This window comes from Oryza brachyantha, chromosome 1, assembly GCF_000231095.2.
Source record: "Oryza brachyantha chromosome 1, ObraRS2, whole genome shotgun sequence".
Taxonomy (NCBI): Eukaryota; Viridiplantae; Streptophyta; class Magnoliopsida; order Poales; family Poaceae; genus Oryza; species Oryza brachyantha.
Window position 1 is genome coordinate 2,388,747 of NC_023163.2, and position 23,664 is coordinate 2,412,410.

The 23,664-nt window shown below is 41.8% G+C and overlaps 5 protein-coding genes, 1 long non-coding RNA gene and 1 other non-coding gene across 10 annotated transcripts; 4 read left to right on the plus strand and 3 right to left on the minus strand.

The window, feature by feature from the left end:
- The first annotated feature begins 1,908 nt into the window (after nucleotides 1-1,908).
- On the plus strand, nucleotides 1,909-1,990 carry TRNAS-UGA. Its single transcript has one exon. It is a non-coding gene; the product is annotated as a tRNA-Ser (tRNA).
- Nucleotides 1,991-3,971: 1,981 nt separating this feature from the next.
- On the plus strand, nucleotides 3,972-6,927 carry LOC102702884 (proactivator polypeptide-like 1). 4 transcript variants are annotated; one of them, XM_006643728.3, is made up of 6 exons: nucleotides 3,972-4,095; nucleotides 4,815-4,907; nucleotides 5,575-5,759; nucleotides 5,849-6,046; nucleotides 6,118-6,177; nucleotides 6,489-6,635. In XM_006643728.3, exons 2-6 carry the CDS (start codon nucleotides 4,820-4,822, stop codon nucleotides 6,633-6,635), a joined length of 678 nt encoding a protein of 225 aa, XP_006643791.1. In that variant the 5' UTR covers nucleotides 3,972-4,095; nucleotides 4,815-4,819. The 4 variants fall into 4 exon arrangements, with proteins under 4 accessions (XP_006643791.1, XP_006643789.1, XP_006643790.1 ...); XM_006643726.3 differs by having other exon boundaries at nucleotides 3,975-4,095; nucleotides 4,811-4,907; nucleotides 6,489-6,927; XM_006643727.3 differs by lacking the exon at nucleotides 3,972-4,095 and adding an exon at nucleotides 4,148-4,289 and having other exon boundaries at nucleotides 4,811-4,907.
- Nucleotides 6,928-7,280: 353 nt separating this feature from the next.
- LOC102703527 (mini-chromosome maintenance complex-binding protein) lies at nucleotides 7,281-11,559 on the minus strand. The gene is made up of 14 exons (XM_015839200.2): nucleotides 11,296-11,559; nucleotides 10,602-10,715; nucleotides 10,418-10,525; nucleotides 10,163-10,288; nucleotides 10,030-10,074; nucleotides 9,438-9,560; nucleotides 9,193-9,351; nucleotides 9,006-9,080; nucleotides 8,791-8,904; nucleotides 8,468-8,670; nucleotides 8,222-8,357; nucleotides 7,899-8,123; nucleotides 7,726-7,793; nucleotides 7,281-7,611 (listed from the first exon to the last, which is right to left on the minus strand). The coding sequence occupies exons 1-14, from the start codon at nucleotides 11,482-11,484 to the stop codon at nucleotides 7,497-7,499; spliced, it is 1,800 nt and encodes a 599-aa protein (XP_015694686.2). The 5' UTR covers nucleotides 11,485-11,559; the 3' UTR covers nucleotides 7,281-7,496.
- A 1,191-nt stretch (nucleotides 11,560-12,750) lies between these two features.
- Nucleotides 12,751-13,777, plus strand: LOC102702900 (protein synthesis inhibitor II-like). The gene has a single exon (XM_040529922.1). The coding sequence runs from the start codon at nucleotides 12,777-12,779 to the stop codon at nucleotides 13,572-13,574; it is 798 nt and encodes a 265-aa protein (XP_040385856.1). The 5' UTR covers nucleotides 12,751-12,776; the 3' UTR covers nucleotides 13,575-13,777.
- Nucleotides 13,778-14,493: 716 nt separating this feature from the next.
- On the minus strand, nucleotides 14,494-18,098 carry LOC102703812 (UDP-xylose transporter 3). The gene is made up of 8 exons (XM_006643730.3): nucleotides 17,912-18,098; nucleotides 17,570-17,797; nucleotides 16,735-16,919; nucleotides 16,428-16,495; nucleotides 16,166-16,298; nucleotides 15,765-15,926; nucleotides 15,408-15,680; nucleotides 14,494-14,973 (listed from the first exon to the last, which is right to left on the minus strand). Exons 2-8 carry the CDS (start codon nucleotides 17,691-17,693, stop codon nucleotides 14,848-14,850), a joined length of 1,071 nt encoding a protein of 356 aa, XP_006643793.1. The 5' UTR covers nucleotides 17,694-17,797; nucleotides 17,912-18,098; the 3' UTR covers nucleotides 14,494-14,847.
- A 1,803-nt stretch (nucleotides 18,099-19,901) lies between these two features.
- Nucleotides 19,902-22,787, minus strand: LOC121054260. Its single transcript, XR_005811681.1, has 3 exons — nucleotides 22,515-22,787; nucleotides 20,391-20,831; nucleotides 19,902-20,311 (listed from the first exon to the last, which is right to left on the minus strand). It is a non-coding gene; the product is annotated as an uncharacterized LOC121054260 (long non-coding RNA).
- LOC107304573 lies at nucleotides 22,567-23,642 on the plus strand. Its single transcript, XM_040523535.1, has 2 exons — nucleotides 22,567-23,153; nucleotides 23,240-23,642. Exons 1-2 carry the CDS (start codon nucleotides 22,647-22,649, stop codon nucleotides 23,390-23,392), a joined length of 660 nt encoding a protein of 219 aa, XP_040379469.1. The 5' UTR covers nucleotides 22,567-22,646; the 3' UTR covers nucleotides 23,393-23,642.
- The last annotated feature ends 22 nt before the right edge of the window (nucleotides 23,643-23,664 follow it).

Genomic DNA, 23,664 nt, shown 5'->3' on the forward strand with positions numbered 1-23,664 from the left:
ATATATGCTAATGATAGATTAATTAGGCTCAAAAGATTCGTCTCGCGGTTTTTAGGCTAGCCGTGAAATTCGTTTTTTCATTTGTGTCTGAAAACCCCTTCCGACATCCAGTCAAACATTTGACTTGATATTTTTTCTAAAAATTTGCTTAATCTAAACACCACCTTAATTTCTACTTGCAGGATTTGGACTAAGAAGATGGCGTAGAATCAGGAGCTATAGAGCTATAGTCTTTGGTTCGAGTGATCGAGCCGTGCAATCCCTCCATTTGCTTCGCCGTTATCGATGCAAGCTAAGTAGTAGGCAGAGTAGTTCTGAATCCGAGGATGGATTTCCTCATCCTCTGGATAACAAACTGAATATTAATTGCGTTCGCCTGTAAGGATTAGAGCAAGTTTAATAGTATAGCCAACTACTGGCTTCAATTTATCTATAGTCAATTCATATAATAGTTAACTATAAAACATTAATACATGGTCTCACGTATCATACATACATTTTGTCTTAGAATCCGTGTCTAGCTGGTTACAAATTAGTAGCTCACCTTATTTCTCTCTTATCTCTTTAAAATATGCTTATAGCTGACTTATAGTCTGCTATTGTACCTACTCTTAATTTCAACTGACCTATGATCTACTATATCCCAATTGATGCCATCCAAACAACGGATCGATCAACCAGCTTCCTGTCTTGCAGCTAACTGAAGTCTGAATATCCTGCAGCCACCTGAAGCCTGAATTCTGAACCGAATGACAATTCTTTCAGATAACTGCTGTTTGTTCACTGCTCGATCGGTCGGTCGAAGAGAAGGAAGGCCGGCCTCGAATCGACGTAGTATTAGCTGGTAGTAGCTGGGTTCAGTGCACGCACGGCACGGCAGAGCAAAGTTATCACTGTTTCAGCATCAGAGCTCTGAAGAGTTCCTGTGGGCTGCTGCTTTTTTTTGAGCTAGTGGTAGCTTCTAAGCTTCTGCATGCTCTGGCCCCAGTGAAGAGTCAGTTGGATGATGCCACTGCCCATCGCCATGAATTCTCAACTATCACCTTGGGAACAGGGGGCCGCAGTACGCGTGCATGGCCATGGCGGTCGGCAGTTGGGGCTTGGGCGGTTGATCCGTCTATCAACCGGCCGGTTAGGGTCATGCCGCGGTAGAAGCGGCGACTGCGAGGTAGGAGTAGACAGCACACAGGAGTCCCGGACACGGGTGAAAACGGTCGGTCGGAAACGGTAAGTATATGTAATGTAGCGAGATGTACGTATATAGAGATGAAAACAGTTGGAAATGGATCGTATTTATCGATTTAGCTATTTAGTCGCGAGTGCAATACAGCGCTGAAATCCCTTTCTTAAATAGTCGAATTTTATAAATGGCTAGAATTCAAAACAATTGAAAGATATTTGCTTCAGTCCAACAAAAGGTAAAAAAAAATATATTGAGATACCGGTACCTCGCGGTACCAAATCGTTTTTGATTATTGTATCTAACGATGCACATCTACTTAACTAGATCCAATAATAAAAAACGATTTGATACCTCGAGTGTATTTTTTTTTTACGAGAGCAAATCTCAAAACTTGGCCAATTTTTGAAATGGCTAGAATTTTGTTACGGCTACTGGTATCACGTCGCGTGTCTCTCTCTCTATCTGTGTGTTTCTGGTCTTGTCATGACATGACAACAACCCAACGCAGGTGCAGCAGGAGGAATGGAGTGGTTTGCCGGTTGGTGTCGCCGTGGCAGCGGTGACCGGTGTCCGGTGAGATGGCAATGGGCTTCCAAACTCGATGGGCCATCAGGCCCGTTTAGGATCTCGGCCCTTTTACAGGCCCAGATTTGCTGCGTGCATCTACACGCCTTCGGCCCGTCATGGCCAATATGGGTTTTAATGAATTGACTGTGCCATGGGAAGTCGATATGTCCGAGTGGTTAAGGAGACAGACTTGAAATCTGTTGGGCTTCGCCCGCGCAGGTTCGAACCCTGCTGTCGACGATTTTTTTCCATTCTAATTTTTTTTTTGCTTCCAGTTCTAATCTTTGTGCCATTACCCCCTTTTCTTTATTTCTGTTTAGCTCTATATGCATGCAGCCATACAGGAATATCCTTTATACTAATTAATTTTGCTTCGGATAGGTCTCTTCATATTATTTTACTTTTTATAGGGGTTGTTGTTTTGCTTTTTTTCATGGATAAAAGTCGAACAATATATTTACAAACTAAAATTCTTAGCGATATAAAAGTCATGATTAGAAAATAAATTACTATGAAAAAACCTAAAATCAACTTTAAATCTAAGAGAAATACTATATAACGGTATATTGTAGACGACGGGATACGACAACGGTTACGGCGACGACGCTCACCATGCTGACCAAGGCGGACTTGGAGACGTTGTACAGGTGTGGGGGTGATGCTGCCGAGCACGCCGGTGATGTTGGCCATGCAGATGATGTTGCGCTGCAGCGGGGCACCATGACACGCGTGGTGTGCTTGACCCTGGCGAGGACGCCATGCATGTTGATCGCCATGACAGCGTCGAAGTCGGCGAGGTTGAGCGAGTCGAGCGGGCGCTGCGCCAGGGAGCCCACGACGTCGACGTTGTTGACGATGCCGTCAAGGTGGTCGTGCCACGCCATCGCAAGGTCGACGGTCGCAGTGACCTTAATTACAAGCTCACGACGACGACGACGGCGGCGGCGGCCGAGAGTAACTAGCGACGGTCGATGGCAGCTGCGGCGTTAGCGACGACTATGGCGGCTGCAATGACGGTGGCGACAACGAGGATTCACTACCGGCAATATGATATTATTCATAATACCACTGGTACTAGATATGATACTGTTCGGGTATCATACATGGTACATGTGAGATACTATGTTACCTGAGCATGCTAACTTAAAGTATCATACACGATATATGTAAAATACCATGTTACCTAGCAAGTACCATGTTACTTAGATAAGATAACATGACTAGAGGTTATCTCGTTGCTTTACGGTACACCGTACCATGACAGCCCCTAAACGTAAAGCCAAAAATTTAAATTTTAACTTATAATCATGAGTTTATCAAATAAATCTCTATTTAGAAAAAGAAAGTACTAATCTGTACCAGAGGAATATTGCTTTTTGTGACGTACAAGCCAATCATGTTTTGGTGGAAACGGAACATCAAAATCTAACTACGACAGTGACCTTGCACTCGTATCTAAAATAATCTCTAGATTAATATTTGTCCCTAATAAGTATTCTTTGACATTTTTATCGAAGGGATAGAATTTCCGGAAGGTGAATACACTCTCCATATTATGATTTGTCGCCGACTCTAGCTTACCTGCATATTAATCTATTTTTACATTTACATTGCATATTAATTTATTTTTACATTTACATTGCTGATAATACTGTCTTGATAGTTGATACTAGAATGCTTTTTTTAAAACCTATTACGTGATACTTTAATCTGAAAAAACCGTAAACTGCTTAGAAAGAGGCAACAAAGTTCTGTTCACAATTTCGAGGGGATAAAAGAAAATCTCAATTTCTACTTGAAACGAAAATCCACTCATCCACTCATGTCGCTGTTCAACTTAGCTTGGCGGGGACAAAGGGCATCTAGCATTCCCAACAGCTGTCTTCCATCCTCTATTCTAATAATAAAAAATAAATAATATAAATTGTGCTCCAATAAAACGGTCATCATGTCATTTATGTTAGAAGAAAACCTTTATATTTGGATGATCTCTCTGCATCTAAAGAGATATAGAGGATGACATATATGGATAATATAGTGGAGCACAAAGAGATATGAAGGATAAAAATAATTTAAATGATTATCTAGAAGATGTGAATGACTAAATTTAGATGAAATATTGGGATGCTCTGAGCCCAGCTCGTACGGCCCAAGCAACTAATCTAATCTTGCATTCATCCCCATCAAACCATCTACTAATCTACAAAGATACTTAAATAATTGGGATTAAAGAAATCAAAATAAGTTTTCGAGAAGAGTAAGGACTCAAGACTCCACTCCCGGCTGTACCAAGAACGGAGAGAGACAGAGGAGAGAGTGGAGAACAGGAGAGCGAAGTCAACCAGGTGAGCCGCCTATTCATGGTTCCCTGATCCATATTTAGCTTATTCTCAGCGAGCATTTGCTGTTTCTTGATTTTCTCTGCCCGGTCCGATTCTTTCCCCTGTTTCCATGGGGTTCGATTTGAGTACCATGAGCTGTTGATTTCATCTGCCGCGAACCAAAGCTGAAATTTTGGAAAGTGGGGGGAAAACCGTAGGTCAGTAAGGGGAGAGAAAGCTTTGTGATTTATGAACTCAATTGTCCGTACTCCGTAGTGGTAGAAGAAAGGGAGTAGCTTTGGAAATTTCTATCCTTGTTGCTGGTTTGCAGTGGGAGTGAACTAAATCTGGCGGATTTGGTGGGCAACTCGTGTATGCATTGTGGGTGTGTGAGATCTAATCTAGAACTCTAATCCAGCATCTCCGATTTGTTGAGCTCTTTTTGCTAAACCAAAAAAAAGGATCTTGAAACGGGCCGAACTCCATTGTTTTGGGACTCTGAAGAGTTCCTGTAATATCTGACACTGGATTCGCATGGGTCTATTCGAGGCTTTCTTTGGCTGTATGGATAAATTTTAGTTAAGCAATAGAGGGTAGATCTGTCTAGTCAAGCACGATTGGCCTTCTGAATGCATTTGATAAACAGAGTTTCAACTCTTTAGATGCTGTCAACTGATTTCATCAGTGAATACTTTCAAGTTTTAAGTTTATTCTGTTTCTCTAACCTGCAATCCTGTAGGCAGGCAAAATGTGTTCAACAGGGAGGTTTGCGTTTGTGCTAGTATTAGCCTTTTCAGTTGCAGTTGCGGAGAGCAGAGATTCATTTGGTGTATTGGGTAAGTCATGAATTCACTATGAGGTTGAATCTTTTTGCCAATATTGTTTTCTTTCTCATTCTTATTTTCAGAGCAATTGGTATTTCTTAATTCTTATCATAATTCTAAGTAGATCAAGACATCAAGTGCAGCAATGGCAGGCAATATAACTGTCAGCAGTTCTAAAATATAAAGGGAACACTACCTTTTAATACGTTTATGTGAATCTGCATTGATTGTTCCACATCCAGCTGTATGGTTTGATCTAAGTTTACACAGGCACATAATAATATGATTAGTATTTGTATGTGTTGCTGATGCCTATGTTATGAGAATTGTATTTCTTATAATGCCTTGCTTGACACTTCTGCTTTTTATCAGAAATCATCAGTCAGTGACTTTAGTGGTAGTCACATTTATTTTTCTTAGAAAAATATATGCACAGTGGACACACTAGGAAACTAATCTCATAATCCAAATATTTTGCATACTTAGGATCATATATGCACAGTGGACACACTAGGAAACTAATCTATATATTTGTTTCCATTTGAAGACTATCTTTACTGTAACAAAATCTTGATTCCGTTGCCACACAGTTCTCACTATTATCTTCAGCATAATTTCCTTGTAGAAAATTCAACTAATAGTTTGTACTCCCCTTGCAATTTGTATTTTTGTCTTTCAGCTCAAAAAAGCTTTCCCCTTGCAAATAAGAGGGCAGGGTTAACTTCAGCCAATGGAAAGCTGTGTCAACTATGTGAGCAGTACTCAACTGAAGCACTGTTCTACCTCCAACAAAATGAAACCCAAACTGAGATTCTTAGCATCCTCCACCATGCATGCGCAAACGTTGGACCTCTAAAACAGCAGGTCTGGCTAATTGCAAAGCCCTCCTTTGATAGCACATGATAGTTTCATTAGACTAATCCTTTTTTTTTCAATCGTTTACTCTTTTACAGTGCATCACTCTGGTTGACTACTACATTCCCCTTTTCTTCCTGGAGGTTTCGGTGGTACAACCTGAAAAGTTCTGTGAATCAGTCCATCTCTGCAGAAAGGGAACGATGCTTAACCTACCAACTCGAGGAGATATATGCGGACTCTGTCATCATGTTCTTGTTGAAGTTCTTATCATGCTAAAGGATCCTGACATGCAGGTAGCTACCATAATTTCAATTCTCACAATCAATTCTGTACTGTTGTACTTATCGAATTCGTAATTTTGCAGCTGGAGATAGTTGACATACTTCTCAAAGCATGTGGCAAGGCAGATAATTATGTGCAGCAGGTAAATTAGTCACATTTACCGAAATACTAAATAGATCTGCATGTCCTAAAGAATCGAACACATTTCCCATGGTCTTTCGTACAGAAAATCACTGAGAAATATCCTGTTGCAAAGCATTTCAAATCTATAATGTTTTTTCCTCAATTGTGCTTTCTTATACCAAGTTTGAGACACTAGAATTTTATCTGTGATTAGCTTAGTTACCTGCATCTCTGTATCAGCTGAATGGTGATATAGTACACGGGTTTTCTTTATGAAATGCTGCCCTAGTTCTGTTCTGCTCATGACAATCTTATTCCTAATTTTTGCAGTGCAAGAAGATGGTCCTTGAGTATATCCCTTTGATTCTGGTGAAATCCCAGAAGTTCCTTGAAACAACAGACGTTTGCTCAGAGATACATGCATGCAAAACGGGCACACAAGCTTCAGAAACCATGCTTCTATCTGCCACATCATGAAGACAATGTAAATCAAGAAATTGCTTATTTCCCAAGTGATTGAACTGGTAAATGAATTGAAGATCAGATGCCTATGGCCCTGTGGGGTGTCTTCCCTCTATTGCTGAAACACTACCAAGTGACCAAATTTGATGTAGATATCTGTGTTGTATATTTTGAACCATGTTCTGCTCTCTGAAGTTTGAACCATGGAGCAGCTACACCAACATTCATCGAGCATACAACTGTATCAGGCCATTGAACTGAAATGCTTCACATGTAATTATCACATTGGATCATTATTGTTTATCAAATCATGATGATACTATTACAAAAAGGGGTCCGCTGGTGAGTGATATGCCAAAAGGGGGAAATTATTACAAGTTATACAAAAATGGATCTTGAATTTTGACTAAAAAGAATTTGAAACATGGCGGTTTGGTTGACATATTTGGGTGTCCATTTCTAGGTGGCGGTGAATCTACCAAATACCCCACTACCAATACCAATTCTCTTCTGAAAAATAACTAAGATCTATATATCAAACCATTTTTATTAAATCTACATTAATAACATACTAAAGATATTTTTTAAAATAAAATTTCATTGCAACACATGGACAATGGACAATCTGCTAGTAATACGAAACAGCAGATCAGGTTGTAAACTTGCTGACATGCCAGGATCTGCAAGGCAAATTGAGAGGGGGCGCAAGAGACAAACAGAAGCACAAGCCTGATTAACTTATCAAATGGCATTCATATGATCACAACATATGTTGCTGATCCACGTCTTGATTTTGATTTTAGACCCTAGTATACACATAACATTGAACCACTGTCACAAGTGGATTTTACAAGCATATTTTACTGTGATCTCATCTCATTGCAGCCTCTCCTTTCTGAGCCTCTCCAGTTCCTTCACCATCTGCCAGTGCTCCATAGAAAGACTCGTCTCACCAAAGCTTGCTGCCGTTATCTGTGCCATTGTTAGCCATCTGCAGATCAGCAGAAGCAAATAAATTTAGTACAGATTCGTTACATAAGACTCATGTAAATGTAACTCGGCATTGTAGGATGTCATGCCATGACAGGCATCAGCACATATATACCTGCTAAGTTCAGAACAACCCAAGTTCCTATCATCACGCATGGCATTGACCATTTCATCTTGAATCGTCTACAATGATTGAGCAAACGTTATGCAACTCATTAAATCTGCTCCTGTTTCCTGAAAAACATACCATCGTATTTCTGGATAGAGTGGAGCAAGGGATATAATCACCTGGTATGTCTCGGTTTCAGTTGACTGAGGAAAAGACCTAACTGTGGCCAAATACCATCTCCAACTCTCAAGTTCTTCAGAGCTTGCATTAACTGCAGGAACAGATGATGGGCGGAAGGGCACAATCAAGTCAGAAGGTAGGATATTTGATTTTCCCTCGGAGAGAGTTAGTAGCTGCACATCAGTTGCCATTTCCAACTTGTAGAACTCAAAATCATACTCGACCTGCAAGAGCGATACAATATTTTATAGATGAATTGGTCTGCAAATGATCAAAGAACCTCGGTACATCCAATCTCAAAACATTGCTTGGGGATTATTACCATCTGTGACTCCATCAAGTTCTTAAGCAGCATAGTATTCTCAACACCTTTAGATGTCAAAGATCCAGACTGTAAGAGAGTCTCATCAAAGGTCAGGTGAGTGCCCTGGGGTAACTGCAAAACTCCTGTAACCAATCTGCAGCAAAATTTAGGGGATTATTATTATTATAGGTTAAAATTCCAATAGTTGAATGATGAACACATCAGACATAACAGATTCTTGATGGGACAAAAAAGAATATGTACCTTCCTGAGTGGTTGTCCTTTCTAGGCTGAAGTGTGGCTGTGTTGAGATACTCGATTGACAGAGGAATAGTTTGTGAATATGGTAGTAGCCTCTGGATCAAATTATTTAGCTGGTTTCCAAATACAGAAACACTCTCTCTGTTAAAGCCAGTGAAATTCATGGAGAGCCTGCCAACTGTAACCACATCCACCTTATTGCGAAGCTGCATGGAGATTGAAACCAAGAACTTAATGAACTGAATATGAACTGTTTTTAGCAAAAAATAATGCAAGGAAGACAATGTGATGTGGTATAGATGAGTTGAGTTAGTGATGCAACATACTCTGGATAGAAGATGCAACAGTAAACATTGAGCCGCCAGTTCATCGTTCCCTAATACCAGAGTAAGATGCGAGAGTAAAGATTGCCGAATACCCTTTAGCAGGATTGGTGAAGGCTGAATGATAAAAGTTAATAGGATTAGTTATTTTTAGTCAACAGTGAAATCATTAAACCAACTAATGTGTTCAAGATAATAAAGTCAGTGATGTGTTGTACCTCAACAGCAGGAGACCTTGATAAAAAATCATGAGCAGATAAACTTCTCCATACCAAACAGTGAAGACGGGGAACCTGTACAATTTTTTTTAAAGCATTAGAAGATCAGATAAAAGGTACAATATAAATGTGCATTACTTTCATTATTACATATGAAAATTGGCATATGTACTCTTGATGTGTGTACCTTACTGGGAGGTAGTTGAGCAGTTACATCTTCTATAAGGTCAAACATTATATCATCCGAATTATCACTAGGTGAAGCAAGTTCTGGGTCAAATGTATATACACCTATGAACTCAGCAACATCATTTAGTTTCACCTGACTTTCAGCCATATCATATACCTGCAAAGAAGAATTTAAAATGTAAATGGTAGGGAAACAATAAATTGAATAATACACATGTCACGTAGAAAGCCTATGTGCTCTACCTTCACTAGACATGAAAAGGAGCTTCCGGGAATATGATGATCTCCCCCATTCATCTCAGGCACATGTTCTTCATTCATTGACACTTCTGGTGAACTATTCGAGATCTGGGCATCATCATCCTTCTGAAGAAAAATAAGGTGGTTTAAATCAGATTACCTACCTTTTTTTTGTGGGGAAGATTACCATTCATTCAACTGTATGGCTTATGGTTAGCATGCAGTCATGCAATTTGGTGAATCATATATGCATTATATCTAGTAAGATAGCTCAGATGGCCCTGTTTGATTAGCATTCCAAATTATTCTAGAACCAGACAAGGCAGTTAGGACTAAGTACTCCCTCTGTCCCACAAAAAAAAACAATTCCTAAAATCCCAAGAAGCAACTACGAAGGATAAAATAAACAAAATATCATTCCTAAATTAAAAAAAAAAGACAATTTATTGATTTGCAAGCCAAGTGTAGGTGTGTGAAGGTAGGAATGGGTTTATTTTGCAGAAAAAATCAAACTCTAGAATTTGATTTATTTTGGGACAGAGGGAGTAAATGTTAAGAGAGGTTACTATGAAAGAAAATTGGGTTCCGTCCCTACCGGCTTCTTTGTGCATGAAGCTTCTCCATTACAATTTTCTGAAACCTGTATCAATCAACCCATCAGATCACAATACTATTTATAGGCAGCTCAGTGTCAAAAGAAATCGCTACAAACACGGCAAGAACTTTACCTCCATGGCATCATTTTCTGCACCCCTCTTCCTTTTCTCCCTTTGTTCAGATGTCAAGCAGCTCGACATTCTGCGCACATCAGGACCAGGGGAAGACTCATGTGTCCAAGAATTCTGTCCAGGTACCTGAAAAAGCCAATGGCATGGTCCAGGTGAATTCCACCGTACACTAGCTGCTTCTCAGCAATGAGTAAGGCTAGGATTAATAGTAAACGAGAAACAGGTGCTCATGGAAGCAGAAAGCCAGCAACATACAGGTACACAGTGGAAAAGATGGCGCTCCCAGAGATGTGAATCACAAGGGTGTGGCATTGAGAACGGCGAGGAATCAGAGAATTTGTTTGTCCTCCAAGTCGAGCCATCCTACACAAATAATGACTCAACATAAGCATAAACGCTATATGAAGTTTTACAACAGCTTATGAACTAAATTGAACACCTTGAAAGCTCCAACGTAGAATTCGTTCCCAAGCATGTCCTGAACCATCCCCCGGAACCGAACAAGGGTATTCGGTTTGATCAACCCAAGATTTGATTCATCCAACACCGGTACCTGGAAAGGAAAAAAATAGTTCCTCATCCTTTGGACTTCCGAAGACTCATTTACACCAACACAAAATATTTTTTTGCATCAATCTAACTTGTTTTTATAACATTCTAACTACCGACTTCAAATGTTTGCAAAAACATTCTTATCTGAAATACTCCCTTCATCCTAAAATGAAGTTATTTCTACCACCACCCTTTGTTCCAAAATGAAGCTATTTGTCCACCTACCCACATCATTTCAACCAATCACAAGTTCACAACCATTCTCCTACTTACTCAATCCCCATGTCCAGCTCTAAAAATAGCTAGATTTTGGGATGAAGGGAGTAGCAAAAACAGTCACCTACCTTGCACTCGCTTAAGATCTGAGAGCTTATCATAACCACATTTACTGACTATACCATATTTAACCTAAGATCCTAACTCTGTCAATTTCCTCGTTTCATCCCGCCTCATATTGATGACAGAAATAAAAAAAAAGATCACATCTTTGACAATTTCAGGTTTTTACTGATCTATCTAATAGCTTCATCCAGCAGAAATCAACAGCTGTCTTAAGCACCAACAAGCATCAATCGTTTTACCTTGTCAAGGCCGCCTTGCTCGAAGAGGAAGGAGCGGAACAGCTCGCCGGCGCCCCAGTCCTTCCCCCGGAACGCCGCCACCGGCTCGTGGCCCCCGGACTCGGCGGCGGCCGCCACCGCCGCCCTCTCGAAGGTGGAGCGCACCGCTCCCAGGGGGTTTCCGACGAGGTCGTACTGCGGCCCCACCATCCTCCCTCTCGCTCCCGCTCTTCTCCGATCTCTCTTCGTCTCTCTCGTTGGGGAGATTTGGCGCGAGCAATGGCGGGAGAACCGGCGAGGGGAGTTATAGCGGCTGGGGTTTTCGCGCCACTGGCGGTGGCGCTTCCCGCCGTTTCCTCTCCCTTCCCGCCAACGCGCGCATCCTGGTACTGGGTGCGCCTATTGGACCTTGCGCTCCGGCCCAATTCGGCACGGGAGTACGGCCCAATTATGGGATTTCGCCTTACGTGCGGCTGAGAGATAATGGGCCAAGGGCCTTGGTTTTTTTTCTTAGTCCTATTTAATCTTTAAAAATTTTAAGTTTAAAACTCTATAAAATTTTATTTTTAACTCATTTAAATACAACCCTTATTTTATGAACCTTTTTACTATCTTTAAAAAAATACCTTGAGGTAAAAAATTTAGTGCCTTAAGAAACAATGTGTCTTAAGGTACTAGAATTTTACACTAAATTTTTTTTATCTCAAAATATATTTCAGCGATGGTAAAAAAACTTATTTTATACATAATAAGTTTGGCCCATTGCCACCCCTACGTGCGGCCTATATTTATTGGAAACTGACCTCTCCTCCTAGGGTGTGAATCCTCTGCAGTGAGCAGTACTGCGTAGAGGATCTGAATTGCTCTCCCATGGCGCGCCATCGCCGAATCCTCTTCGCTGTCTCTGGTAAATGTGGCTATGGAATAAGCACTGTACTTTGAATGCTATATGTTCATCTGAAATTGTTAATACCGGATTTCAGATTTCCTTTAGTGAAGTCATCCTACCTTGTCATCTTATTTGAAGCAACTAGATATTGATTCTTGGCTTCTTGCAATGCTTGCTGTACCTTTGCTACTGAGCCGATCTGACATGGTGTTCATCTGAATCTTGCTTGTCTGAACCAGGCAACCATGCTTCTGAACTCAACCTTGTGACCCAGCTTCGTGCATATCCAATCATCCATTGCGATTACAGCGAAAGCAGTATTAGTTACGTGATGTGATTGCGACGCCTGTCAGTTTGAAGCAGTCTTGTGACTCAAAGTCTAAACTCCGTGTTCTTTATTTTCTTTATCTCATTCTCAGGTGTGATCTGTACCTCTCCATACATGATTTGCCAAAAGCAAAATTCGATCTTGTTTTGACTAGTAAGCAAAAGATTGTTCTTTTTTTCTTACCAGTAATCAAATTTTGCCTATAAATCACACATCCGACTCGTTGGGATTGTGTCATAATTTCACTTTCCCAATTTAATTTTGCTTCACAACGATCACCCAACCATGGCGTTGAACCCGCTCTTCACCGTGACGTTCAACGTGAGCAGCAGCGACAACTACGGCGACTTCATCGCCGGCATCCGCAACAGGGTGGCCAACCCGAGGCACTTCTCCCGCAACCGCCCGGTCCTCCCGCCGGTGGAGCCCGGCGTCCCGCCGGGGCGCTGGTTCCACGTCGTGCTCCGGACGCAGACCGCGGCGCTGACGCTCGCCACGCGCGCCGACAACCTCTACCTGGAGGGCTTCCGCAGCAGCGACGGCACGTGGTGGGAGCTCACCCGCGGCCTCCTCGGCGCCGGCGCCACCTACGTCGGCTTCGGCGGCTCCTACCGCGACCTCCTCGGCGACACGGACAAGCTCGTCGACGTTGCGCTCGGCCCGCAGCAGATGACGCTGGCCGTCAACACGCTCGCCGCGCGCACGCCGGCCGACCTCGCCAGCGGCGCGGCGCAGCAGCGCGCCAGGGACGCGGTGGCGGCGCTGCTCCTGATGGTGCACGAGGCCACGCGGTTCCAGACCGTGTCCAAGCTGGTCGCCGGCTTCATGCACCCCAAGGCGGCGAGCAAGAGCGGGAAGATCACCGTCCCGATCAAGAAGCAGGTGAACGGGTGGCAGGACCTCTCCGCGGCCATGCTCAGGACGGACGCGCAGCCGCCGGCGAGGTCCACGCCGTTCAGCGACATGGGTGTCAAGACGGTGGAGGAGGCGGCGGCGACGGTCGGCATCCTGCTGTTCGTTGAGGTCCCCGGCGGGATGACGGCGGCGAGGGCGCTCCAGCTGTTCCATGGGAACTATATTTGATGCAGATAGATTTCACATTTCAGCTTGTTTGAGCCAACAAAATCGCTTCAGATTTGATTGGACTATTTGTGTGTATTCAAAATAAAATCAAAAACAAAGTTTATCTAGGTAAATTGGTTCATATGAATGATTCAGGCGTAGTACTACTGCTAGCGGGAACAATAACATATCCCGATTACGAATGTACATTCTTCATACATAAAATCTACTACTCTCTCTATCTCTCTGTTTTATAATGTAAAATGTTTGACATTTTTCTTGTAATATTTAAATATTTATCTTATTTAAAAAATTGTGAAAATGTTATTTATTTTGCTTGTGACTTACTTTATTATCAAAAGACTTTTAAGTACGAGTTATTATTTTTTATATTTATACTAAATTTTTGAATAAGACGAATGATCAAACGTTACAAATAAAAAAATTAAACATCTTACGTTATGAAATGGAGGTAATACTTGGATAATAATGTCTTTCTCACATCATTATCCTTACTAACAAGATCAAGTCATCCTACTCACATCATTATCGAATTGCTAGTTTATAGGCTCATTGTGCTAAGTCATCCTACTCCTAGCTCTGTTCTTTTCTCATTCTCTCACTGATGTTCACAACAACTTTCATATTCTTCTATCAGAAATATTTTGCATTTCAGATATTGGTCGTGTGCATCTTGGTTATGGAGAGGCTTAGTGTTCTCAGTGTAGTTGTATTATAATAAAAGCCTCCATTATCTAAGAAATGCACATTTTTAAATATGAACATTCAATGGAAGAGATTGTGATTTGCTAGGTTTTACATCTGAGCCTTGATTTCATCGTCTGAACCAGACGACATAACTCATGTTAATAGAGATAAATAAGGTCCAACACAAAATGAGCTTTCATCACAAACTTGAAGCAAACTGGTACTCCGGTTCAAAAAGAATGTAAACTACGTGTTGATATTATGTCCTGCTGGCAAGTTACAAATTACAATGGTGAAGCAGATGCTGAAGTTGATCACATGAAAAATAGTACAAGAGACCCAGCCCTTTGTGACTAGCTTTAAGGCTGGTGATCTGCCATTCTGGAGTAGAGGTAATAATTCCCTCTTCAAAGTGAGATTTCATTTACTAACAGCACCACATGGTAAGCAAAAACAAGAAAAAAAAGAAGCCCAAAAATGGAACAACATCGTTCATTACACTCAGGATTGGCTTCCAACCCTAGTACTATCTGCCTACTAAGCTGAAATCTGTATAGAACAATTCACTAGTATCAGAGCAGTTTCTTCATGCCTTTGAGTACTTGGAGCTCCACATAGGTACCTTCATAGGCTCATCGTCGCCTGCACTGCCTCCATTTTCAGCAGTGCTCAAAGAGTCTGAGATCAAGGGATCCGATTCGCTTTCTTTTACCTGTGATGCGGATCATGTATGAGGTAAATACAAAATAAACGAAAATAGCATAGGTACAGAATCAGCAAACACAGCACAAACTGGAATGCTGGATACACATTAAAGCATGAAGCCCAGCAAAAGAATATCACGAATTAAAATACTATGGATCAAGTGAACATAATCTAACACGGATCATGAATTAATTTCCTGGTCCATCCCCAAGGATGGGCTGGGACTTGGGCATTGACAAACTAGGCCTCAAGTGGGAAAGAGATGGTAAAATGAAACTCGTGTTAAGTGGTTATGGTTAATCCTAGATCACTAGCCACAACATTCATTGCATTTTGATTTTTGAACTACAGAAAATATTTTCAGCTCAAAACATGACAAGAATATCCAGTGGTATTCAGTATTTCAGATGAGACATAAGAAAAAACTATTGAACTATGTACCTGATTGAGTTGCGGAGAGGCTTCAGTGGGCTTTGGCGGAGCCTCTTTGGTGCAAAAGTATGAATAAGACACCATCCCAATCACAGCAATGAGGATTCCAAGTATATTTCTCCAGCTAAATGGATCGTGAAGTAAAACATAGCCAAAGGCAAGAACCAGGCATGTTTTAAGATGGCCAAGCACTTGGTAAGTTACAGGAGAGGTTTTCCCGATCACAAGAAAAGTGCTGAAGTTTACTGAGACTGATATTAAGCATGACAACACAATGAAAAACTGCAGACATAGTAAGAACAAACTCAGTCAGATGAAGCACAGCAATGTTCAACATAAGTTTCCAAAACTCAGTTTACTGCTTACCAGAACTTGAGTTGTGTAGTCAAAAGCAAAGACGTTTTGGTTAGTCAAGAACCCATCAAGGAAAGGACCAATGAGGAACAGGGTCAATGCTTGGTATGGGCATGATTGGTACAACAGCTGTGTTGAAGATACCTTGAATTTCTTCTGAATTGTATTTGTCATCTGATAGCTAATTAAGGACTCAAATAAGACACCGTAGAACCATACAATACTCAAATGAATGGTGTTTCAGGCTTTCAGCATTGTGCACACCAAATACTCCTATATATAAATAAATATGACCATCTGCTATCAAGAAGCTAGCTACATTTAAAAATACATAAGGATTTTTTTTATTCACATGGTGACATGCATATTATTTGGCAAACATATTAAAACAGCAACTACCGTCAAAAGGATACGATTTGAGCAATGCAGGTTGTGATGATTGCGAGCAAAGACAGGACAGATCCCACTGCATTAAGTTGCAGGTCAGTCACAGTTGCAACGCCAACACCAAAAAGGAGAACACTAAGGGAGAGCTGAATATTCCGACTGCACAGTAAAATCAGGGGAAAAAAAATGAGACCCTAATTCCTCAAGCTGCATAAAGGACAAGATGCATTAAATATGAAGTTGGTAATTATCAATCTGAATAAAGGACACGATGTATTAAATACAAACCTAAACTTCTTCCTGAAGAAAAGAGTCTCAAGTATAACAGTGCAGGGAATAATCGCCAGCTTTGTCATCTGAAAATAAAGAGCATTTTAGCATGTTGGTGCAGTGATTAGCGTGCAAGGGGGAGTGCATTAACCGCATCTCACAAAATGCAATAAGCTTAACTGAAATCCTCCTTTTAAGTTGTTGTTTGTGAGTGTCAGTATAGCAGCAATAGTACCAACAATTAAAAGAACACCAAGTACCACACTACCAGATAGTCTGTTAAGTACTTAAATTGTGATCAGGACAAAACACAAACAATGTGTACCTGGTAGAAACCAACAGAATTGAAACCTAGACTCAAGTTGAGAAGCCCAATTGAGATGCCATTGAGCACACCAAATCCCATAACAGTCCTTGAATCAAAAGGTTTATGCTCAAAGAGCTTCATACATAATGCCACATGAAGAGAGCAAAATGTAACAAGGAGATGCCAGCTCGTCAAGGTGGTAGCTGCAAAATACAGACCAAAAGTTGAGAAATTTGGACAGAAAGCACGCCTATTTATGTACCTGTTTTTTTTAAAACATTTCACACACTTTAGTAGAACCATGGTCTTACAATAATTAGCATCATTAAATTATAATACTAAAACAAGTAAAATAATTATCCAAGTGCGATCAATCAGAAAGGTATCACTCAAGCTCATCACAACTCCTTCAACTAGACATATCCATTTCAATAAGAGGATCTAGCTACTTTAACTCAACGCGGTCATTACAATAAGTCATCCTAGCTCCTATAACTAAACATATTCATCGAGTAAGTCATCCTAGCTGTATTATTCAAGTTCTTTTTCATCCATTCTCGGTCACGGTGTTGTTCTACCCAAGAGTAGCTCGACAGACAATCAGTACTGCCCCACTCATGCAAAGCAATCTGTACTACTTCTCACTCAAAACTCTCACGGTACTAATCACTTCTGAGCTATTCACCCAATTATTGCTCTCTTCAGTTTCAGCTGCCCCATAAACACAGCTGCACTGAATTTCAACCCGGCATCCCTACGCGCAACACATGAGCGGCGCATCGAGCAGAAGCATCCAACGAATCAGCTACTGCACAAGAAGTAAAGCGTATGGAGACAAGACTGGATCTCGCACCGAAGGTGAAGCCGAGGGAGCTCATGAGAGCCTTGTTGCAGATGACAATGGACACAGAGGACACCACCGAGAGGCTCAGCGCCCCCACCGTCCCGAGCTGGAACTTCTCCCCTGTCACCCCCATCTCCGCCGCTCCCAAGAACCAGCAGCAGCAGCAAGCAACCGGAGCAGCAGCAAATCACCGAAATTCCCCAACCAAAACCAGCCGAATCACGCCACCGACACAGCCTGTGAACCACAAAGAACACATTTTTGATCGAGCAAATCGCGGCAAGCACACCAAGAACATGCCAAGAAACCGGTCTCCCGGTCAAAGCCACCAACCAAACCTCCTTGGCTCACCTTACACAGAATTCGGATAGTCGAAACTGGATCTGGGAGAAGAGCGCGTGAATCTAACCGGGGAACTTGCAATGGCGGGGAGATCTGCGAAGCGAGCAGGAGCAGGAGGGATCGGCTCGGCTCGAGTCGCTGCTGCTGCTTGCTGCGCTCTCCTCCTCCTCCTCCTCCTCCTCCTGCAGCTGCTGATCGGAGACGGGGACAGGGGCTTTTATATAAAAAAGAGATTTTTGCTTGGTCGTTTCGGGTTGGTGTGGGAATGGACTGATTTGTAATTATAAACTTAGGGGGTAATTAGTGTGATCTGGGGATGCATTTAATTGATTTGATTACAAGTTGATCACTGCTAATTGTGACCACGTGTTTAATGAGATTTCTGATCCTTGCATTTGCTGATTCGTTTGGTGAGATGCTTGATCATTGCCGTTTGTTGGACACCATTGATTATTCTTCCAAAAATCTTTGTAACTTAGTCCATATATTATATTTTTATAGTTTCAGCAATCCAACTGTTTACATATGTGGTTTTCTTGGAAAGCTCTGAAAAATTTGATCATTTAGTGATCATGGTTTTCTATTGTGGTTTCCTTTAGTTGTTGGTTGCCAGCTTGTATACTTTTTCAATAAGCTCCCAAATGTTATAAAAATAGCACTCAGCCCCACAATTAAGGTTTGGCAGTAAGTCACAAGTCATAACCAATGGAAAGCAATTGACCATATGCCATAACTGCGTAGTTCTATACTGCCATCTTATAGGACAAGATCCTAATCAGTTTGACTAAGGGTAAAATTAAATTCACTGATCCAAATCTCTGAGTAAACTATAGCTAATGGCTATGAGTAAAAACTGCATTTTTACTGCATATAGTCAGCCTAATCTGTCACCTTGTGAAGCCTTGCGTTTCCATCGGTGCAGTGATTTTATGAAGCAAACAGGAGGGTGTCCTTGTATCCATTTTCCATTCTTCACATGTACAGTGCTAGGGTTCAAAACATAGTAGAAATTTAATACTGCTCAAAATTGCATGACAGCTAATTGCATTGGAATCTTTCAATGCTTGAGGGAATCTTCATACATGCTTCCGTACTTATAGTCAGTCGTCAATGATCAAAGAATACCAGTGTTCATAGTAGGATGGTACTCCTACCAAATTATGAGTATTCAAATCACAGTTTTTAGTTTAAAAAAAATCACAGTTGTAACACTGATATTACAGTAATCTCATATGCGTATGCAGCACTTTTGACAGTTCAATTTCAGCTAGACTTTGATTGAAAAAAAAATTCCCTGAGTTCCAAATTGGAGGACTAACGGACTATGATGTATCAGATGCACACATTTATAGCTAGCAGGATCTTGCATATGACAAAATTCCCTTTTCTTTCTTGTATGTTAAAGTCAAAATATATGTAATTTCACATAGAGGACTTGAGCTTAGTCATAGTTGATGTGAAGAGTCGGTGATAAATAACACCTCTTCTGTCTCCCATGACAACAGAGGATTACAGCTATCATGTCAACTAGTGACTTGTTTTCTAGTTATTGATTATGAACAACTAAAAAAACACCTACCATGTAAAATTGACTGAATCTCAATCAAGAGATACTAAAAAAAAGTGAAAGCCCAAAAAGAATAAACCACACAAAAAGATTAATGCAATGAAACCAAAAAAAAAGATAAACTTTTGGGTGGACAGAGTCGCACAAATGACATTATCATCTCCCTAATTTCTCTCCTGGACTTGCTTGCAAAAAGAAGATATTTTTCTTCCATTGTCAGTTAGGCCGGGGGTGGATAAGGCCGGAGGAGGAGAAGAAGATGATGGAAAGGGAGAGGCGCCACCGCTGCAGCATGGGTTGGTTAGGTGGCTTGCCATTGTCTCTCTTAAGCCCTAAAAAGACAATTTTTCTTGGGATTAATAATGCTACTTAATTAGTAACAAATTAAATTTAATACGGCATAATAATGCCAAGTTGTTTGTTGGGGTTGGATGGCCTCCACCTCCTGTGGCCTCTCACCATCAGGGGCCGGGCCCACCGGGCAGTCACCTCTCAAAACTCAAGAGTCCAAAAGCCTATCTGGGAGACTGGGAGCCCATAGCTTTGCATGGAGGCTGACACCGACGCCATTGATGCTTGCACATTCTCATCACTCACTGTAGCTGGGTAGCTAGGCATGTTGCAGCTTTCAGTTTCACCTGAATTTCACTTTCAGAGCTGCATGATTGCTCTGTGAATCTTTAAATCAGTAGAAAAAGGTGTTATACAATTAAATTCTGAGATTCCAAAAACAAAGCTCCAGGGTTCAAAACTGTATGGGGTTTACAATCCAGAGCTTAACCAAGCAGGCCCAGAAATTTGTAGAATTCACTGTTCGTATATGCTGTATATTTTTGTACAACCTGTAGAGATGAAACATTAGATTACCTCTAAAAATACATGAAATTCACATAATGTAAGGGCGTGGAGCACAGAAAGCACCTCTCATAGAGTAAAATGATGTGAACATGGGTGGATCCTAACAAAAATTCAGTGTACAGTGCTACAGTGATGCACCTACACAAGATCCATGATCCATGATGTGCTCTCATCTCCTTTTTGCCTTGTGTTTACACTGGCAGTGCAACTGAGGATGCAAGGAGGAGAGGAAGCATGTAAGGAACCCTAGGATTAGGTAGGTATAGTACTGAATTGACTATGATAATACTAGCTCTTTGACATGTAAGGTTGTTGCTTAGAGCAAATCATGGAGGAGCACCGCCGGCCCCATCCTCCATTACTGCTACCTAGCAACAGAATGAGACGAGAAGAGGAGGTGTGCAATGCCATGAGGCCTGCAGACACAGGGACCATCCAGACATCAATGTTCAACGTCAGGTGCTTTATGCTTAACATCCTCTTCAGCTCCAAAGCTCTCTGTGACTGTAAAACACATAAAAGAAGACTGGTACTATATCATATATACAGTACATGAATTAGAATTTATCTAGGAAAAACAGTGAACTAGAATTTATCTAGTGTTTATTGTAAAGAAATATGAAAAGATTAGGCATTGCTCTTTTCAACTACACCGAATTATTGCTACAGAGTATTTGCTCCATGTCTTAAAAAATATGTTTTGTTAAAAAAACATTCATCTGCAATTGTTTAGAAAACTTATGGTAAGCTATTTACTCTCTCCGTTATATATTATAAGGTGTTTTAGTCGTACATATTTTATTTATTGATTAACGTATATGTTTTATATATATATCTAGATTCATTCAAATCGATATGAATTTAGGGAGGGTCAAAACATTTAATAATGTGGAATATGTAATATTAAGTTTATTTTTGGAAAATTTAATGTATACTCAATAAAGTAGATAGTTCATGGCAATAATACAGTGGCATAATCACTTTCAACTTTCAAACATGCCCTTAAAAAGTACTAAGAAAGAAGTTTTGTGTTAATCATGGCATATCAAATGTTTGTTACTCTCACCATGTACAAAGAACAAGAAGAATCTGAAGTGGGGAAAGAAGGAAGAAATGGGCAGGTAGCTAGAAGAAATAATCAAAGGGCTCATGTGGATCAGTTGTCTCCGGCCAAACGTAGATCTATCAAACAAGTGAGGAAAAAATAAAAGAGATGTTATTTCAGTGGATCCAAACATGGCTCCAACGTTGGAGTTCGGTGTTCTTTTTTTTTCCCAGGCTGCCGACAGTTTGTTTGATAGATCTACGTGATCATGCATGGGTGGCTTCTGTTGAAGTGTCATTACAAGGAATTGATTAGCGAGTTCATTTGCATCACCATCAACTATGAATTAATGGCATATCATCTTCTAGAACACATACAGGTCTTGATGTCTATTGGGAACGTTCTCCTACTGTCTTGTACACCTTTGGCATGTAAAGAATGAAACATGGTCCATGATGAGGTGTTTTTCAATGGTGAAGACAGGGACCATTGCATGGTACTATACCAGTACATGGGAGTGCTTTTTTTTCATTAACTCATTAACATTAAACCAACATTTCTGTGGAGTATCAACCTTAACCCAAATTGAACGAGCAAATTAATACCCTTGTGGCCTTATGGCATTAAGAAGGATGACAGCCAAGAGGCAACCAAGTGAGCATATCTCCACTGATTAGGTTCCTTATAGCATATGTAGCTTGTTTGTCCATGTTTAAATTTTAGATTTAATATGAGTGTTCATATTTATGACTAATTATTTTTTTTATTTTAGTGTTAGGTGACGTACTAGGGTTGCTATTGTATTTCAACAGAAAAAAAAAAACTAAGAATGAGGCACCATCCTCAGGCCTTTTCGAAACCTTACTTGCAGTCTTTTCTTTACATGCTTTTGCTATAAGTTTTGAGATGAGCACCAAGGTTCCAAATTTGGTCTTTATGGTCAAAATCGTGTGCATCGAGATAAATATCGTTGAATCCACTAATTTCCTGAATTTTGTTCGGCATTCAATAAAAAAAACCGAGCAGTTTATTGAAGCCCCGAGTTTCAATTCCGTCAAAATTCGATAAAAATCAAAGGAAACTGTGAACCTGATGAACACTCGTCGAAATCAACTTCAGATCGGACGGTTACGGAAGCGTACCATTTCCCCCGCGATCCAGATCGGACGGTGGAGCGAAGCGCCCTCCCTGTTCACCGCGCGACCGTTGCTCCATCTCTCCTCCGAAGGCGACGCAAAGCAAAAGCAAAGCGCCGCCGCGACGCGAGCCACCAGATGCCGCCGCCGCCGCCGCCGGAGGGGAGGCCGGCGTGGTCGGTCACCGTGCGCCTGAGGCACCGGGGCTGGCTCGAGCTCCGCGCGGCGGCGGAGAACGTCCTCCCCGGGTGGGGCCACGGCGGCGAGCGCCTCTCCCTCCTCCTCCGCCTCCGCCGCGGCCTCCGCCTCGCCGTCACCTCCCGGTGCGTCCGCCCCCCGCCGGAGAAGAACCCGCGCGCCTGCAGGATCCTCCGCTTCCTGGGGAGCAGGCTGTCGCGCGTCCCCTCCATCTGGCGCCGCAAGAAGCCGTCCCCGTCGAGCGCCGCCGCCATTGCCGCCTCCAAACCGGCGGGATCCCGCTCTCAGGCGACCCAGATCTCTCACGTGTGTCAGGCATGGCAGGAGCGAGCGCTGGCGTGGCCGGGTCACGGCGAAAGGAGATGGCCGGCGAGGTCGGCGGCGGCGCTCTGCCTCGTGGCCGTGCTCGCCGTCTCGTGGACTTCCATCGCGGCGTTTCGAGCCATGGTACATTCCACCCAAATTCACAATCGCAATGCTATCTTGGATCTATCTGATCTCTTTGCTGAACTGTGCCATGGTGAATCTTGCAGAATGGGTATGGGAGAGGATACCACGAACCGGGTGGTCACCGCACGCCATGGAGATTCTTGGTCGCGAAGAGGATTGCCAGCTTGTTGGAGTTGGAGCCTCGTCTCTACGCGTGGCTCATGAAGCTCAGCTTGAACAGGCTCCTCAACTGGTAGAAATTTGCAGAATCTATTCACCTCTAGAGGCTGGGTCACAGTGGATTGTGGAAGGGTTGATGCTTACATGCAAACTAATTTAATTTAGGTTCATAGCAATACATTCAGGGAAGAAACCAACTAGTATTGGCTTTCGGAATTAGGCAGTGTAAATGTTAAGGTTCAAACTTCGGGGACTTCGCTTTGCTTTGGAGAACCTTACTTTCTGTAGTTCAGTAATCTAATAGATCAAATAGCCTTTCAAATTTAGGTCAAAATCCTAAAAAATCTGT

Excerpts from the sequence above, each read along its gene's own strand:
- LOC107304573 (XM_040523535.1), top strand. The coding sequence starts at position 22,647 with ATGCCGCCGCCGCCGCCGCCGGAGGGGAGGCCGGCGTGGTCGGTCACC. Across the intron at positions 23,154-23,239 it reads TCGCGGCGTTTCGAGCCATG|AATGGGTATGGGAGAGGATA; the intron begins GTACATTCCACC and ends TGAATCTTGCAG.
- LOC102702900 (XM_040529922.1), top strand. The coding sequence starts at position 12,777 with ATGGCGTTGAACCCGCTCTTCACCGTGACGTTCAACGTGAGCAGCAGC.
- LOC102703527 (XM_015839200.2), bottom strand. The coding sequence starts at position 11,484 with ATGGTGGGGCCGCAGTACGACCTCGTCGGAAACCCCCTGGGAGCGGTG. Across the intron at positions 7,794-7,898 it reads CTGAAACCGAGACATACCAG|ACGATTCAAGATGAAATGGT; the intron begins GTGATTATATCC and ends CAATCATTGTAG. Across the intron at positions 7,612-7,725 it reads GGTTGTTCTGAACTTAGCAG|ATGGCTAACAATGGCACAGA; the intron begins GTATATATGTGC and ends GCTGATCTGCAG.
- LOC102702884 (XM_006643728.3), top strand. The coding sequence starts at position 4,820 with ATGTGTTCAACAGGGAGGTTTGCGTTTGTGCTAGTATTAGCCTTTTCA. Across the intron at positions 5,760-5,848 it reads TTGGACCTCTAAAACAGCAG|TGCATCACTCTGGTTGACTA; the intron begins GTCTGGCTAATT and ends ACTCTTTTACAG. Across the intron at positions 6,178-6,488 it reads CAGATAATTATGTGCAGCAG|TGCAAGAAGATGGTCCTTGA; the intron begins GTAAATTAGTCA and ends TAATTTTTGCAG.
- LOC102703812 (XM_006643730.3), bottom strand. The coding sequence starts at position 17,693 with ATGGGGGTGACAGGGGAGAAGTTCCAGCTCGGGACGGTGGGGGCGCTG. Across the intron at positions 16,299-16,427 it reads TTCTTCAGGAAGAAGTTTAG|TCGGAATATTCAGCTCTCCC; the intron begins GTTTGTATTTAA and ends TTTACTGTGCAG. Across the intron at positions 15,927-16,165 it reads CAACCTGCATTGCTCAAATC|ATGACAAATACAATTCAGAA; the intron begins GTATCCTTTTGA and ends ATTAGCTATCAG.